We start from the raw sequence: 19,286 nt of genomic DNA on the forward strand, positions 1-19,286 counted from the left end.
GTGTGTGTAAGTATAAGGTGTTACCGTATGCGTGATAATTATATGGTGGGAGGGGGGGGGGGGTTAAGGAATACTGCAACCAGGCACCACTAACCCTAGGCTCGCCCTTCATACATATAGATATGTACATGCACATATACACATCGTTAGGCAGATTATCAGGAACTGTAATCTTAAATCCTCCAAGACAGAGGGCAGCATAGACCGTACGGTTCGAAATCTGCCATAGTCTCAATAGCTCATTCCCCTTTTGTCTGTGGATGGTCAGGGGGAGGGGTTGGAGAGAAAGGAGTCGCTGGTGGGTACCGTTCTTGGCCCCACCCATATGTGAGCAGAATCTCGGAAAAGGGCGATCAGCTGAGGGATTCAAACCGTAGCACCTCTAATTCTCCTTCCTCTGGTAGCTGTAAAATACATATATATACATATTGTCTTTCAGTAGAACGGCGTAGGGTGCTGGTTCTCCGAAAGGGAATTTACTATTTATCTATTTAACCAGTACAGGAGAATCGAAGAGGCTGCGGGGTTCCAGGGCTTTGTGAACGGCCTTGATTTTTGGGTGGTCCGCGCTCAGCGCTGCTCTAGAGATGCTGGCCTTGTTTAACAAGCTGTTGGACTGGTTCAAGGCTCTGTTCTGGAAAGAGGAGATGGAGCTGACGCTTGTGGGCTTGCAGTATTCTGGGAAGACCACCTTTGTCAACGTGATTGCGGTGAGAGGGATGTGGGAGAGCGGAGAAGGCCCGACGGGTGGGTGGATGGATGGGTGGGCTTAATCCGGTTGTATCTTGCGTTTTGGGTAAATAATCAGTAGTAAGTAGTAGCGTCTGGTTTTGAATTATATACATTGAATATTAATGTTTTAAAAATGCCTATGTGTTATTTCGTCGCGCATCTAATATTAACAATTACATGAGTCGGAAGATTATCGCCCTGACATTACGTTCTGCTGTAGCTAGACTTGAATCCGAATTTGATCCTAATAAAAAAATATCCTTATACAATGTTCTCCTATCTTGTCACGGGGCCCATCTATGTCATTTAGGGAAGTCTGTGTGTAAACCCCCCAGGAATAGCATCATCTCACGTGTCGTCATGATGTGTTCATGGCTGCATTTCTGCATGATTTCAATTTATAACAGAATATTCATTTTTTCAAAATCCTTTAGTGTATATAATGTGGTTATGTATGTACACACACTGACACGTATGTCTGTGTGTATATATAATATGTATGTCTGTGTCTGTATATGTTTCTCTCTGTATATACAATATATTTATGTCTATATATTTTACACCAATACATGCGTGTGTCAATTTCTTTTTCTTGGTTCATCTTTATCTGCGTAGGCCTTACTAGCTATTACCACCTTCTGTCTCCTCTCAATCTTCCCCTCTGTTTGCATTCAGCCCCTAAGACTAGTGCATAACTTGGTCACTGTAATCTAACCCTCTATAGTGGCTTCCTTGGATATACCTATTTTCCTGTTGGCAGATATATATATATATATATATATATATATATATATATATATATTCAGCAAACCACCACAGTTGGAATTAAAAAAAAAAAATACTCTTGAGTGCTTTTTGTTCTCCCTACAATCAGAAAACATGAAGTAAATACTTCTTTCTTTTGGCACTGCATGTAGATGTTTGTTTCTCTTTAAACAGTGCCAATGTCTTCTTCCCAGTCTGTGCAGCTTTTAAATGTATTCTAAATACTGATGCGTGTCTAATGTCATTTAGCAATAAGGTATGCAGAAATGGTGCTCCTGACAGCCTGGACAACAGGAATCTGATGGTGGTGGAGTGGAGACCTAAGAGCTTTAATTTGCTCTTTTTTTCCAAGGCTATATATGTATAACCATTAGTCATCACTCTCCTTGGGACATGGATACTCAAATATTGAACCTCAACTGTTTCTGAAATATCACTCCAATGACATTTTGTCATGCAGGGATATCGGTATATGGCTATCTTTACGATAGGACTACTTCTCTTTAGAGTTTGCAACAGGTTTAAATTTTCCGCAAACTTGGGTTTTCTATCTTCCAATGCTTCTTACAGCTATACCAGTATTTGACCTTAAATATCACCAGTGAACCCCAGCCTACCTGTTTTGGGGTACATTTATCTATCCTCAGGAATCCCTTTCCACTGCACATTGTTTAGTGTGTGAATGCATATATACTTAGTACATCTGATGACAGGTTTCTAATTACCCATTTTACAAATGCATGTACTTCCCATTTTATGTCAAAATATTTTTACTTGATGTAGTTCTAACTTCAGTAACAAAGCCAGCATGGAATAATTAACTAGCTATATTTCATTTAGCCTCCTTTTTTTTTTCTTGCAGTCTGGACAGTTCAATGAAGACATGATACCGACTGTTGGGTTTAACATGAGAAAAATCACCAAAGGGAATGTGACTATTAAGGTAAACACGTGCCTAACGCAGTTAATGGCCAAGGGAAATGTAACAACCTCAAAATATTGAACACGCAATTATATTTTTTGGCTTTACCCTTAGCACCAGATTTTATGTGGCAAATATTTCCTGTCTAGTGTTTACAAAAACTCTTGGTTAGAGTTCTGTGTGGACAATTGCACACTGTGTAAGACAAATACAATAATGGTTATTTTTGCTCACTTATTACTGTTAGTCAATGCACATGCATTCTGCACCCTGAAACACCCTTTCTTTTTCACTTTTATACCATAGGTGATTAGGTAAATGTTTTTGATAATGCAACCTGACATATACACTCACTTTAAAAAAGGGCTGCAGAAATTATATTATCTGGTGGATTATCATGTGTGTATGGAGGTTCGAGGGAGGGTACCAGATCATGTTGTGTGTTGGAATTGGAGGTAGAGCCTGCTGGATCATATTGTGTGCAGCAAGGAGAGGAAATGCGGCAGGGGGAGGTAAAGGGCTATCAGATGCTTTGTGTGTGTATATGTGTTCAGGGGGGGCGACTGTTGGATAGTGTTTTGTTGGCGGAACTGCCTTTTATAAAGATAAAGTGAGAATATAGACATAGAGAAAGAAGGATAGATAGAGAAGAAAAGGAAGTGTGGCGTTCGCATTAGAAAGCTGTTGCTATGAACCCACAACATGGAGTCAAAGTGGCTCTTAATACTAGTATAACAGGCCATCCTTAGGCTGCAAAAGAAAAAAAGCATCGGACAGATGGCAGGAACGTTAGGAGTGGCCAACCCAACAGTTTGGTAGATTTAGAGTATAAAAGAATGCACTGATGATCTCCGCATTACTAAAGGGCCTGGACATCCACAGAAGACAACAGTGGTGGATGATCTTAGGATCCTTTTCATGGTAAAGAAAAATCCCTTCGCAACATCCAGCCAAGTGAAGAACACTCTCCAGGAGGTAGGCATGTCACTATCCAAGTCTACCATAAAGAGAAGACTTCATAAGAGCAAACGCAGAATGTGCACCACAAGGTGGAAACCTTTCATGAACCTCAAGAATAGAAAGGCTAGATTAGACTTTACCAAAAAACATAAAAAAAAAAAAAAAAACAGTTCTGGAACAGTATTCTTTTAAAGATGAAACCAAAAATGATGGGGGGAAAAAGTATGGAGAAGGCTTGGAACGGCTCAAGATCCGAAGCATACCACATCATCTGTAAAATATGGTGGAAGCGGTGTGATGGCATGGACGTGCATGGCTTCCAATGGCACTTGGTCACTAGTGTTTATTGATGCTTGACAGAGGCACCCGGTGAATTCTTAAGTGGATAGGGATATATTGTCTGCTCAGATTCAGCTTAATTCAGCAAAGTTGATTGCATGGTGGTTCACTTTACATACCTACAATGACCCAAAACATACTTCAAAAGCAACCCAGGTGTTTTTTAAGGCAAAGAAGTAGACTATTCTGCAATGGTTGAGTCAATCACCTGATCTCAACCCGATGGATCATGCATTTCACTTGCTGAAGACAAAACTTAAGGCAGAAAGACCAACAAAGCATCAGAATGGAGGAAATATGATGCTGAAAGGAGTTCTTGTCTTTACCTGATTACAACTACTTATTTTCTGATGGCACTGTAAAAGTGATCATGCTACGTTGGCCACTGTTGTGTTTTGTGTAGTTTAGATTTAACTGCTGTGTGAAAAATGTTCCATTATATAAGAGCTTGGAGTTGATTCAGAGTTGATTTATTTGTGCTAGGTGGTGTAGTGACCACCCTGATTTTGCTATGCAAAAGGAAGTGTAGATTATTTTTGTTCTTGTCTTATTATGGACTGGATCTCAGGCTCTGTATTGTAACTTAAATTGTGTGCCTGTATTGCAAGTTTGGACTGGAACTAGAGTAAGTTTGGAGTAATCGATGGGAAAAGAGGAGTGTTGTGTCTTATCTCCCTTGCTTCCTATGTCAATAGTATACATTAGATTCAGAAACATATAAGGAAGACAATGTATCAGTTGTGTGAGGCTTGCCTGAAACTTGTGTGTGTAAGCTTTGTTACAAATGTTATCTGTCATATGTTAGTAATGTCAGCTGTAATAGCTGTTTACTGCTGCTCCTGACTGTAAGAACCCTGACACCACTGCTTTTATGGGAAAAAAGCCTGATTATGCCTCAGTGTTGTTGAAGAACACTCTTTGTGATTATAGTCTGGAAGGTCTGTTGCATCTTGTGTAAGAACAAACTTTCTGTAATGTCAAAGTAACTGGGACATGCCATGACCTAATGTGTATGGGTTTACATGCTTTTGTTTTTTGTACACAATGTGAGTGAAGATTAATCTAAATTTGACAGTAGCTTTATTGCTTTTACTTACTGTTTGAGAATATATGGACAGTGATGTCAACTGTTTTGTCTGAGAATAACACAGAATTGCCACTGTAAGCTCATTGAAGTTCGCTCTGCCCTAAAATATACACCTAGAGAGAATATAAACCAATATAAATAATGTAGTGTTAGATGAATATATGTCTAATTCAACCCCTTCTGGACCAGGGTTGTTTTTTTTTTACCATGTTTGCACTAAATGACCAGAGCCGTTTTTGTTTTTACTATGTCTTTATTCAACTGTGATTGCCCACTATCTCATTTAGTGCACCCCCACAAATTATCATTAAGCATAAGAAATGTCTAAAAAATGTGGGGGAAATTAGGGGGAAAAAGGAACATTTTTCAGTTTCACCTATAAAAACTAGGGATGCACCGAAATGAAAATTCTGGCCCGAAACGGAAAATTCAGGATTCACTTGACCGAAAATGAGCACTCAACTTTAAAAAACAAAACAAAAAAAAAAACAACCACACTTTTATTAAAAGAAACACACCAAAATTGGACAAAAAAATTCAGTAAGAATATTAATAAATAAATATGATTATTAACAGCAGTTACACTCCTATCATGCCCAGGCATATCCAGATTCCAGCATGTACTGGCTGACTTAGCATGATTTTCTGTCCAATTTTGGTGTTACTTACATTTAACAAAAGTGTGGTTAATACACCAAAATTGGACAAAAAAAAATCAACAATATGGCAGCTGGGACACAGTCGCCGGTAAACCGGCAATTGTGGGGAGGAGCCTCTTTGATCAAAGGGCTTGTGGGGGCTCTTTTTTGCTGTTGCTAGGCTGCCTGGGCTAGAGCCCCCTACGAAATGGGTATTAACCCCCAATATACCTCATCGCAGCATTGAAGGGGTTAACGCTGCAGTTCAGGGGACTCAAGCAACAAACAGCCTCCTTCCCTGGAGCTGCATGTGGCAGCTGGGAACGCGATTGCAGGCTTTTCCGGCGATTGCGTCTTGAGCCTGTAAAATCACTCCTGTCAGGCTTGGGGGGGTCTCAGGGTTGATGTGCTGGTATGTCCAGACCAGGTACGTCACAGAACCGATGAGCACACCGGATGTGTATCCCATAGAGATCATCGCAATACAACACAGAAATTTAGGTAACTGAATTAAAATGGGTACTTGACACCTTTGTCCATGAGTGCTAGTGTCCTCTGAGGCAGAGAATTATAATGGGCATTTTTGTTTTTCAATTTAGTAAAATCAGTTTAAATGTGGCATGCTTTCTGCCGTTTTCTGTAAAAATGTATAGGTATATGATTTTGACTCTTGTGTTTCAGCTCTGGGATATAGGAGGGCAGCCACGATTCCGAAGTATGTGGGAGAGATACTGCAGAGGTGTCAGCGCAATTGTGTGAGTATAACAATAAGATAAGGGTCATGGGAGTTGTAGTTCTTAAAAGCAGGTAAACCCAAGGTACAAAAAGTTTGCCATAGTTGTGAAGATGTGTATGTCTGTTTAACATGGTTATCAAGTTAAATCCCCCTCCGTGCCCAAGTGTTATATACTATCCCAGGGGTGTCCAAGTTTTTTCTGAAGTGGGCCACTTCATCAGAATTGTATACGTGCGCAGGCCGCACTCATTTTTCACTGTGAGAAAATATGGCCTTTAATAAAATATGCAGATTAAAATAAAGCAAATGACACAAAACCTTTACTTTTCCTCTCACTGATTTCTGGGCCTAGAAAGTTTTGTGACTACAAATTCAGGATAATTAAAAATGAAATAGTTCTATTTATTCTAGGGATGCACCAAAATGAAAATTCTGGACCAAAACATTCACGGTTCACTTAGCCAAAACCGAAAATGACCCCCCCACCTTTAAAAATTATAATAAAAACTCACATTTTTAATAAAAGTAGGTAACACACCACAATTGGACAAAAAAATGTATCAATATGACTTGGCATGATAGGAGTGTGATTACTACCAGCAATCACACTCCTATCATACCCAGGCAACCAGTAAATGCTGGTACCTAGGCATGATGGGACTGTGCTTGCTGTGATTGCTGTTAGCAATCACACTCCTATCATGCCAAGTCAGCCAGTACATGCTGGTACAGGGTGGCTGTAAGTGATGTGCAGACCCCATATTGCTGGCAGCACACAAGGGGGGCAGCTAGCTAGGTTTCAGCATGTACTGGCTGACTTGGCATGATAGGAGTGTGATTGCTAACAGCAATCACAGTCCCATCATGCCTAGGTTTCAGCACTTACACATCCACCCAGTAAATGCTGGAACCTAGGCATGATGGGACTGTGATTGCTGTTAGCAATCACACTCCTATCATGCCAAGTCAGCCAGTACATGCTGGTACAGGGTGGCTGTAAGTGATATGCAGACCCCATACTGCTGGCAGCATCAATACACAAGGGGGCAGCTAGCTAGGTTTCAGCATGTACTGGCTGACTTGGCATGATAGGAGTGTGATTGCTAACAGCAATCACAGCAAGCACAGTCCCATCATGCCTGGGTACCAGTATTTACTGGTTGCCTGGGTATGATAGGAGTGTGATTGCTGTTAGTAATCACACTCCTATCATGCCTAGGTTCCAGCACTTACACATCCATGCTATCACACACACACACACACACACTCATTCATTCACAGATTAATTCCCTCAATCACGCACACTCATTCAAACACCCTCCCCACCCCCTTACCTGCACTGCAGGTCCTCGATGCCGCTCACAGACTTCAGCAGGGGGCGCGGCCTCCCTCTGCGTTCTCTGCTACTGCACAGAGGAAGGAGGACTGGAGCAGAGTCATGTGATGTCACGTGAACTCTGCTGGGTCCCGCTTCCTCTATGCAGTACAAAAGACCCTCCCACAGGTAAGTAGCAGGGCTCTTGTTGTAGCAGGGCTCGAGATGCGTCCCGCGTAAGATTGGTTGCCATGGCTGCCATGTTGGACGTCCCTGTACTATCCCCTGCATGGGCTACTTGTGTAACCGTCATAGATATGTACAGCCACAGCTTTTGGATAACTTTACTAAGGTAGGGGATGGGGGGTTTTGAGAAAATTGTCCTGTTTTCATTACTTTTAGTGTTTTGTTCGGATTATTGGAAGGAGGTGGAGATTAATATGGAAAAATGTTTTGGGGTTTTTGGGACGGAGTCTTACCACTATATCATGTGATGTACTGTCTGCCCTAATCTAGGTATATTTAAGTAACTTAACTTGTCTCCTAAAAATAACTATAACAAAAATTGCCCTGGCCTCCCATGGAAAAATGTGTCCCAACCCCTGGGTTAATGGAAAGGTATTTTAATATATGTATTGAATAACAAACAGCTGTGTCGCTGTTCATTCCCAAATGTATAATATTGCTGTATACAAACCTCACCAACAATGAAAATCCGTGGTGGATATTATATTAAAAATACATACTGTTGTGATTTATTATAATACTGAGCAAGTATTATTTTACTAATACTGCACTGTTAATCGTCATTGAATATATGTTTCAGTTACATGGTGGATGCTGCTGATCAGGACAAAATTGAGGCATCAAAAAATGAACTTCATAACTTGCTGGACAAGGCCCAACTACAGGGGATACCGGTGAGAATTTATGTCATCTATGGTTTAAGCATTTGTAGTTAGTTAAGCTAACTAATGGCTCCCTTGAATTGCAAATCCTATAGAAATAAAAATAAAGAGAAGAATATCACATTTAAATTCTTGTAATCTCTTGAGTTGATGTAGTGCCTCTTTCACTGAATAGATTCAAATAAACAAAGTAGCAGGGGTGTCGGTATGGGGGCTACTGGGGCTGAAACCCAGAATCTCCACTTCATAGGCCCAAATGTAGACTCGGGCTAAAGTATACGCTTACCATTGGGTCCCACAACTGATCCCCCAAGCTGGTCCAAAAGCCCTTTGTGAACAATTTTGGACTGGCCCAGGGAGGCAGGAACAGAGCGTTTCCACTTAACTCGAGGTGAAGTTGCAAGCAGCAAAGAAAATCTGAACTAAGAGGTGTGAGTGAAGGAAGGAGAGAGATGATAAGTAGGAAAAGTGTGTAAGTGTTTGTCAGCATTCATGCATATATGTATGTTTTGTGCTTGAACATGCATATGTAAGTGTTTGTGAGCATGGATTTGTGTGTGTGTGAGCAAGGATTTGGGCTTCTGTGAGCATAGGTGTGTATGTGTAAGGATGTGTGTGACCATGGACGTGTAAGTGCGTGTGTGTGTGCCACTGTGAATGCACAGGAATGATGTGGGAATGCCATGCCAAATATAATAATAATAAGTGGGGCAAAAGTAAGTAATAAAATGAAGAAATGTGGACAAAGGGAAACGATAAAGAGTCATTCAGATAAATAGGAGAGATATAATGAAAGATGAGGAGAGATAATAAATAGTAGGAGGGATAACGAGAAGTGGGGAAGATATGGAGAAAAGGGAGGTATAAAGTGAAATTGGAGGAGAGATAAAGAGAATTGGAAGAGAGAATAAGAATCAAGGGGAATAAGAAAAATTAAGGGTAGGATCAAGTGGAGACCTGAGACTCTGAGAGGAGACCACTGTGGGTGCAATCTGAGCACTGGGACAAGTCCTTAAGTACATATTATAGAGTTAAAATTGAATGTCTAAAGCAGACAGACGTATTTCACAGAGGTTAATGGAAATAAAGAAATTAGTATTTTGTTTTATAAATGTTATGCAAATGTGTGTGAGCGTGAGCGACCACTCTGAGGACTCCATTGCTATCAAATCTGCTGTGGGCTCTAGCCTCGGATCATTTGGAGACCTAGCAACGCCCCTGCAAAGTAGACTACTATACGCGTTTGTAGTGAATGTGTTTACTGTGCAATCCGCTACTTCAAAGTAAGAATATTCAGTAAGGATATATCGCCACGTCAGCTTTAGGTGCTTGTGCGTATTTAGTGAGTTGCATTAAGGAGCTGTGTGTCTGGAAATGTTTGTTTATTGAATATTAATTAAATACATTGGAATAAAGTATAGAAGCACTGTAGTTGATACAAAATATAATTTATGATTATAAGAACTGGTAATTCATGTCTTCCAGGTGCTTGTTCTTGGAAATAAGAGAGATATTCCAGGAGCTTTGGATGAGAAGGAATTAATTGAAAGGATGTGAGTATGAAATCATTTTACTGTGAGAACCAATTCACTATATGACCTTTTTTTTTAGAAATAAATAAATAAATTAAGGTGCACTTTAAATTTGTCACAGTGTTGTATTATTATTACAAGACACTAGATGGCACTGAAATATACCAAATCAAGCATTTCTTGCTATGATAATATCCATTCTTTCTCGATTAGCATTAATTTCCCTTTTAGTAACCCACACAGATTATATATACTATACTATTTATACTCTTTATATAGACTATCATTTAGTAAGAATAACTGAAGATTTTTTTTTTTTTTTTTACACTTTACCTATCGTTCAAAAGTTTGGGGTGACAGAAATGTTCTTGTTTTTGAAAGAAAAGCAAATTTTTCCACTAAAATAATATGGAATGGATCAGAAGTTCAATGCAGACATTGTTAATGTTGTAAATGACTATTGTAGCTAAAAACGACTGATTTTTAATGTAATATATTCATAGGCGTACAGAGGCCCTTTACAAACAACCATCATTCCTGTGTTCTGATGTCACGTCGTGTTTGCTAATCCAAGTTTAGGGTTAAAAGGCTATCTTTTCATTAGAAAAATCTTTTTGTTATAATGTTAGCTCAGATAAAGACGTCCTTGTTTTCCATGAAAACTGCTAAGTGACCTCAACATTTTCGAGCTGTAGTGTATTATAAACCGTACACTGCTGAAGCAAAAAACCTAAATATGTACTCGTCTTGTTGGAAACAACAACTTGTCTTATTTGCTAATGACTTTCATATTTTTGTCAAGCTATCTTCTTTCAGCTATCACTTTTTTTTTGTTTTTAAAAATAAACATTGGCCCACTGTGATCTCAATGTCATTCAGTGGTTAACCACTTAATAAATAAGGGTTTTTTTTCTTCTTTTTTTTTTTTTTTTGGACTTTTTTTTTTGGAGTAAAAGGTTATTTGCACTCTTTTGCTTTTCAATCCAAATTTTACTCTCTCCATGTAGTTTAACCATGCAGATTATATATTATACCTTAATAAAAAAAAAAAACTATACACATCCAGTGTAGTTGAGAACATTTCTATTTAGATAACTATCTAGCTATCTATTTAACTATCCATCATATAGACTGCAGAGTGCAAAATCTAGGAATGCTGTGAAAAAACATTTATGTGGAGCAGCACCTTTAAATTAAATTATCATGTAAATTAATAAATTGATCTATTATAGAATACTGAGTACGTGTCCTTCCAATACTCAAATACTTTATAAAAACGTAATTTTTCTCTATCACATTTTTTTTTGTGCAGGAACCTGTCTGCCATCCAGGATAGAGAGATCTGCTGCTATTCCATCTCTTGCAAAGAAAAAGACAATATAGGTGGGTAAAGGGAATATGGCAATAAGGGACAAAGGAGATAATTGGAAATCTTTTATATTTATATTACTATAATGCTGCATACAAACACAACCAGAACAGCACATATAAATAAAAGATAATTTTTTAAATTCTCAGTGATGTATTAAAAATGTGGCATATTCAGACTCCACACTCCATTGCCACCAACGGACTTTTATCAAGTGGTATAAAAGTTACGCATAGTAATTAATCTTTGGATTGAGTCGGCAACTACATGTAGTAGCATGGGAATATTGGGTGACTGAAAAAATTGAAAATGTTAGAAAATTTGCACTTCTGGCAGGTGAAAGCAATTGCAGCAATTGTTAATCACATTTATATTCTCTTACTCCTTTTTCAGACATTACATTACAATGGCTTATCCAGCACTCCAAATCTAGACGGAGCTGAGGACGCCATATCTTCATCTGCCATTTTAAATTTCTTGGAGAGTGTTTTGTGTCTGGGACTTGCCACAATATCAAGAAAATGGAAAGGCGCCCAAACCCTAAGATTTGCTCTCTCCTTTCATCTGTCTGTGAATTATTGTTCTGTTTTCACATCAACATCTTCTTCCTGCATTCTTCTAAATTGTATTTAACACTTTCCTGTCACCTTCCCTTGTAAGAAAAAATAATTTTACCTCCCTTGGTCCATTTCTTTCCCTTTTTATTGTTAATGTGTGAGTGTATATAAATATACATGTATGTATGTATGTTTGTGTATATATATATATATATGTATATGTTTTTATTTAATGTAGGACTTTAGTTTAGTATGCCATTCTCCATTGTATTTATATAAAATGATGAGAGAAAATAGATAAAACATTCCAGTGCAACATTAACATACTACTTATCTCTGTATGTAAGCTACAGGTTTTTAAAGGTTTGCACAATTTTTTTTATTTTTTTATTTATTTATTTTTGAACTCCAAAAGCATTAATTTATTTACATAAATTCTTATAACTCATCACAAGTAGAGGCATTGGATTAATTAAGGAATTAACCTTGTTGTAGGCAGGGGTCATGAGACATTTTATTGGCTGGATTATGAAGATATTGTCTATTATAAAACCACTTTCTGAAATTTGATGATGGGTTAATAAAAGGCAGACAGAGACTTACTAATGAGTGAGATTTGCTGATAAGTGTGGCTTATTAATGATTATATCATATAGATATGGCCCTACAACAGGCTGTGTTCATAGGTTCCTCATGGCCATAATCAAATAATACAATTTCCTTAATTAAAAAGTACTTAATTCATTGTACCACAAAGCAATATAATAAGTATTACCCCAGAATCCTGACATATGTACGAGCCTTCTGGGGTTAGAGTTGGACAGTTCTCTTCTACAAAAAGCCCCTAATCAAAATTCATCTATATCTTTGTTTTGTAATGTATTTTTTCAGTATTTAATTTGTTTACTTCTAATAAATTAATAATTTGTGAGCATTCAAATATCTTATTCAATAAAACACTCATGTTTATTACAAAGAACCAAAATTTATAAAAAAGGATTACTGATGTAACTGTAACATTTTCCCAGTGGGCACCTACCCAGTGCTGTCAGCAGGCTATTCAAACTCCTTCTCCCCCTTTTAAAGGACAGCGCTGAGCAATTAGTATGTTGTTTTTTTTATATAAAGATCCTGAATAAATTACAAATCTGTGGTGAAAATAAATGGAAACGTCTCAGGGGAGATTTGATTTTTTTTTCCAGCTGCTAGATCAAGTGTACTATAGAGGTTGTTTACTCAGTAGGGGCCCAGTCTCTAATAAAGTAACACGGGCTGCCACCTCTGGAACAAGTTTCAGGGTGGTATGGCAGCATAATAATTTCTTGACTGGCACTCCATAGGTCTATAAACCATTGGTAATTCATAGAAATGTCCCCTAACAACTTTACAGATGCTTTGTTCGTTTGCCATTTATTGTCGCCTTATGTTAAGCCATAATTACAGAAAACATTATTCCTGTGGACTAGGTAATAGACTATGAATGAAAGACAGTTCCCAGGCTATTAATACATAATTTCCTGAAACTCCCAACAGAATACAAGATATGTACAGTATGGTTTGAAAATACAGTTAAGATCATCCCTGAAGTGTCATGTATCGATACTGCTGGTTTGACTTAGGCAGAAGATCTCTTTGATGAGATCATAAACCTCTCGTTACATAGTTATATAGGCTGAAAAAAGACATGCGTCCATCAAGTTCAGCCTTTCCTATATCTATTAATTTGTTGCTGTTGATCCAAAAGAAGGCAAAAAAACCCCCAGTTTGGCTCTTTCCAATTTTGCACTAACCAGGGAAAACAATTCCTTCTTGACCCCAAAATGGCAGTCAGATTTCTCCTTGGATCAATAAGCTGTTACCCTCTGGCCAACAAAGAAGTAGAACCAAAAGTGTGAGGTCTGCGCCTGTGTCTGACAGACACACATCTTCCTACTACTGAAGATAAATTATACATTGCCATGGAAATATTGGTACTGTGATAATGTTACATTTCTCCAACCCCTCTCACTGTGAAGCCACAGCCAAATGGTTAGAATGTTAATTGCTCCTGCTCTAGCAAACATTTTACCATTGGCCTACTCTCTTCCCCTCTCCGTGATTTTCCCTTAAACCTGTGCCAGTGTCTTGTTATTGGTTCCCTTTTCCCACTTCTTCCCTTTGACAGATTCCGTCTCTAAAATCCTAGTTTGACTTACTAAGTAAATAAATGAATACATGGTTGATGCAAGGGCCAGTAAGATATTATGTGTAAAAAGGTGTATTGAGTCACGGGGAAGAAAATGTTGCCTCTGTATAAGAATGGTAAGACCCCGCCTTGAATGTGCAGTGTAAAAATTACATTGGAGAGCTTGAAAAAGTGCAGAGATGGGCTACAAAAATAAAAAGGGGAATGGAACGCTTTAATTATGAAAAGAGGGTAGAGAAGTTAAATGTAGATATGCTAGAAAAAAAAAGAGGGGATATGATATAATTTACAAATGCATACAGGGACAACACTTGCAACTTTCTAATGACCTGTTCATTAACAGGGCTGTACAAAAACACAGTGTCATCCAGATAACTCAAAGAAGAATTTTCACTTACAGCAGTGAAAAGAGTTCTTTACAGTAAGAACAACAAAGAAGGAGCATTTGCTACCCTTCTGAGCACTGACAGACTGACCCCCCACCCCCACCCCTTCAACCTTTGCAGCAATGCTGGCAGCACTCATACGTCTATTCAGGGCCGGCCGAAGACTTAACGCCGCCTGGGGCGAAGTTTAAAATGCCACCACCCCCCACCGGTACTTACCCTTAAACAGTCCTGCGGTGAGTCTCCCTGTGATGCCACGGTGCCGGCTTGTGCCGCCCCTTCTGAAGTGCCGCCTGGGGCAATTGCCCCAGTCGGCTCCATTGTAGGGCCGGCCCTGCGTCTATTTCCCAAAGACAACCTCTGTATGTGACGGTGAGCACGTGAACTCAACTTCTTTGGTCGACCATGGCGAGGCCTGTTCTGAGTGGAACCTGTCCTGTGAAACTGCTGTATGGTCTTGCCCACCGTGCTGCAGCATAGTTTCAGGTTCTTGGCAATCTTCTTATGGCCTAGGCCATCTTTATGTAGAGCAACAATTCTTATTTTCAGATCCTCAGAGAGTTCTTTGTCATGAGGTGCCATGTTGAACTTCCAGTGACCAGTATGAGAGAGTGTGAGAGTGATAACACCAAATTAACCCCCCTTCTCTCCATTCACACCTGAGACCTTGTAACACTAAGGAGTCACGCAACACCGGGGAGGGGAAATGGCTAATTGGGCCCAATTTGGACATTTCCACTTAGGGGGGTACTCACTTTTGTTGCCAAGGTTTAGACATTAATGGCTGTGTGTTGAAATATTTTGAGAGGACAGCAAATTTACATTGTGATACAGGCTGTACACTCACTACTTTTTTGTGGTGGTCTAGAAGTTGTTTCCCCCAATAAATCATGAGGTGTGTACTCCTGGTACAACTGTAAAAAAGTTAAGACCACTTGGGACTTTCATGATGTAGGGTCTCTTATAACTGTGTAATGTTGACATTCCACAGATATGTGCTCAGAAGTAGTTGCAAATTAACTTGTTGTTTTCTTTCTTGTTCCAGGTAACTGAGTGTGCAGAATTTTTTCCAAAATGTCTTCCTAAAAACTTTTGTGTTTCTGTTACTTATTTGCCATGGCCCCCTAGAAAGTAAGTAGTGAAAGTGAAAGCAAGTTGTGAAATCCTCAGGTGATGTGCTTTCAGGCAGTATATAGTTTGCAAGGCTTTCAGGAAAGGTATATTTATTTTGAAACTTTATACCAGTTTCACAATGGACTTTAGCACTTTCACCTTTAAAAAAAAAATGGTGTTATTAGCATTTTTCAGTGTATATTTACAAAAATGTACTTAACTCTACATATATTTAATAAAAACATGGATGTTGTAGTTTTAAAAACATATATATATATATATATATATATTTTTTTTTTTTTTTTTTTTTTATGTACGACTTCAAATGATATGAAATGAAAAGCTTAACTTCCTCCAAAAATAAGATTTTTTCCATGGGTAAACTGGAAAGTTTAAACTTGCTGGGCATGTGTCTTTTTCTCTAAATTTTTTTATCTAAATTACTGTTACTACAGCATGTCAAATTTGGAGAAAAAACAAGTAATATGTATGTTGTAAAAGGCATGAGTGCAAGACCTTGATATGTCTCTAAGCATTGTTTAGAATACACTTAGAATAAGTAGATCCATTTTGTCTATCAATTTATTGGAAATGTGATAGAATTGCAGAGATTAAAACAGAAAATCTACAACATGAATAACAGAAATAGGGGATTTGCAATATATAGAAAATATATTTGCTTTTTTATTACAGTTGAGAAAGTGGCTCCTTCAAGCTTTAGTTTTTCAAAAATAATTGCCACTGATTTTCTAAAACAAAACAAAGAAACGTTGCACTGTATCAACTAAGTCAAGGCACTGCCAAACATACACACAGACATCCTATTATTCTGCCCCAGTGGTTTTGTTACCATCTATTGTGTCTGCTTTTGTCTCATCAGTAGACAAGGAACAGAAAAGAATGCCCCACCCATATAAAGGGTATTAAATGGAGAAAATAGGCCATCATGGAACAAAATAATTGTAATATCCACAGAAGAATGTCAATGATGCACAGGCCTCCTCACTAAGGAGTAATAGCATACAGTGTATATTTCCTTCAGATCAAATGACTTCATTGCCGGTTCCAGAACACTGGGGTAAGTATATGGTTTCCATGGTGATTTGTCAAGCCCATACCCCCTCTCTTTCATGTCTGGGCACTGTTGTCCAGTTATCCACTCACACACAGCCAAACAAGAACAATCGCTTCTCTGTCTCAGAACAAATCCTTTTGAAAAGCTGTAAGAATGCTTATTAACTCATTTGTATCTACAGATTTTTACTTCAGTGCACTTACATTTGACTGTGATGAGTCCTGACTAAGTAGAATGTAAGCAAATATGGGGAACTAACACAGGGCAGCCTTCCCCAATAAAGGTTAAACCAAGCTGTCTGCACTGGTTCCCTGTATTCAGTAAAGTAGGCAGTTATTTAATTTGTTGTTTGCTCTCCCCTTCCCTTACACCCTGTATGTTAATTTAAACCAAACGTCTTTTTTTTTACTGGTCAGTGGATGTGGAAACCGCCTTTGAATGTTTGTTTTGTTGTTTTTTTTATAGATTGTAACATTGTTCTGCACTGTATAACTATGCATAGCCAAGGCTCTAACCCTCCCTGCTGTTGCTACAAAGACCTAACTTCCACATATGACGTGATCATGTTCTTTGCAGATTGCCAGTAAGTGAGAGCACTCATCCAGATTTGTGCGGACTGGTTCTGCACAACAGGATTATTCCTGTGTTGCAGTATGTGGCTCAGGCATGGCCCCTGTTGACCACAGCCAGTTGACCCATCACCAGGACAGTTTTCTACTTCATATGGGGCTCCAAAATAGACAGAGGAAAGTTCTCCGTTACGTAAAAGATCCCTTCCAATTGTGTGCAACTGTTAGTCTGCCAGGAACTCCATGTCTCGGTTTCACTTGCTTCCACTCTGAAGTAGGACAGCTCCATCCCTTACAATTGGTACACACCCTATTTCACCAGGATGTTGTTTCCAGGTGTGTGAAATAACGCTAACTGGAGGAAGTTCAACCTGACTTGTGGTCGTCTATGGTGATCTATCAGTGCCAAGGACGCGATAGAGCACATTCCAAGGCTCCCTGATACCACAGCAGAGATAGTTTGGACTAATGTGGCATTGAGCAGGCTGACCAGTAGACACAAGGACATGGCATGGATGGCCATTAAGGGAGGCCTCCCCCTAAGGAAATGCATGCATGCTAGGGGGCTCTGTAGCTTCAGACAATGCCAACAGTTCATTGTAGTGGAGGAGACTTCTTTTAACATCTGTTGTGGCAGTGTCCTTTCAGTGTATGTATTGTTGTGGCACAGGTTCTCTGATCTCTTGCACACTCAAATACTCTGTGGAGAGGGGGTTCCTCTCCTACAATTCTGTTTTGTATGGAGCCAGGAGCACACACAGAGGGTGTCATAGAAGAAGCTTAGCACCTAATCTGTTGTGTTAACCCAATTCAGTCCCCTATGAATGTACTGGTATATCCTAAAAAAAAGCATCCAATAGAGCTCTTTAGGACTTTCTTGGAGCGGCAGGGACATCTCCCTACCACGACATGAGAGATCAGACTGTCTTTTCACAGCCTGGACTCCCCCTGTTAGCAGAAGCCAGCATCACAATCGGCAGAAATGCACCATGAGACAATAATACATTAAAAATAATAATAATAAATATTAACAAAATTATAATAAAATACCTTACAGCCCTACCACTACATGTAAACAGTATAACCCCGTGCCCCGTTCGCTACCCCCAAACCGATTACTATTAAACATACAACACTAGTGGGTACTATGTAAGGGATGTATGTGACCCTCTAGAACATGAAAAAATATGTTTGCCGGGGATGTTGCAGGACATAAATCTGGTAATTGTCCAACAGGGGCACCTACTGTGTAGAACAAGTTCTAAGACAATTGCAACAATTTTTTATTTTTTTTTAGGTTTCTTACACACTAGCAATCACAATTATTACTTTTTGCATGTTTCTATGGCTTCAAAATGAAAGGAGAATCTTAATGAAACCAACATATGGTAAAAATGTCAAAATAGCTCTGCGATTTAAGATGCCAAAAACCTCTGGGACTCAAGGGGCTAAGAATGCCTTGTGGTTTGCAGGAAAGGTCTAATCCTGGGTAGGGAACAGGTGGCTCTCCTGATGTTCAGCTTGTTTAGGCACTACTCCATCCTCAATGCCCAACCTTTTGACTTTTGTCATAACACCTCCATCCCCAGGAGTTACTTCAGCACCAAGGCCACTATTTCTGCAACCCTGGAAATGTTAAATGTTTTTTTTTTTTTTTTTTTACTGTATTATGTGATTACAGTTGCTTATTTTTATTTTGCACAGCTGTTTGTTTTAAGTGTACTGTTTGTTATTGACTGTATACAAATGCTATCATTGTATAATTGGTGAAGCTCCTAATGTTTGTACTGTCAAATAGTTTGCCATTCATTTAATGTATGACATTGTATTAATGAGTAAATTTAATCAAGCTAGTTACAAATTACAGTGCTACTTCAGGACCTTCAAAGCTGCAAGGAATTGACAGCCCCAAAAGGGTCCAGTAAGCATAGTATTGTCACATCTTTCTTCAAATTAATTATTTACCAATATAGCGGATATCCTAAGCACACCATATATATAGACTTAGTATATTACACACACATGAACAGATTATTTTTTTCACTTGTGTTAGAATTATTTTCTCTGTCACTTGATTACAAAGTATGTTTGGTATAAG

General features: G+C 38.7%; 1 protein-coding gene across 1 annotated transcript; it reads left to right on the top strand.

Annotated features, from left to right (window-relative positions):
* The first annotated feature begins 587 nt into the window (after positions 1-587).
* Positions 588-11,746, top strand: LOC149298422 (ADP-ribosylation factor-like protein 8A). Its single transcript, XM_089487539.1, has 7 exons — positions 588-710; positions 2,360-2,440; positions 6,125-6,198; positions 8,321-8,414; positions 9,888-9,955; positions 11,247-11,317; positions 11,697-11,746. The coding sequence occupies exons 1-7, from the start codon at positions 588-590 to the stop codon at positions 11,744-11,746; spliced, it is 561 nt and encodes a 186-aa protein (XP_089343665.1).
* The last annotated feature ends 7,540 nt before the right edge of the window (positions 11,747-19,286 follow it).

This window comes from Sceloporus occidentalis, unplaced genomic scaffold (assembly GCF_023333645.1).
Source record: "Sceloporus occidentalis isolate IW3139 unplaced genomic scaffold, rSceOcc1.0.p SCAF_33, whole genome shotgun sequence".
Lineage (NCBI taxonomy): Eukaryota > Metazoa > Chordata > Lepidosauria > Squamata > Phrynosomatidae > Sceloporus > Sceloporus occidentalis.

Coding starts and splice junctions, on each gene's coding strand:
- LOC149298422 (XM_089487539.1), top strand. CDS start 588: ATGCTGGCCTTGTTTAACAAGCTGTTGGACTGGTTCAAGGCTCTGTTC. Junction 9,956..11,246: donor AAGGAATTAATTGAAAGGAT/GTGAGTATGAAA, acceptor TTTTTTGTGCAG/GAACCTGTCTGCCATCCAGG. Junction 11,318..11,696: donor CAAAGAAAAAGACAATATAG/GTGGGTAAAGGG, acceptor CTCCTTTTTCAG/ACATTACATTACAATGGCTT.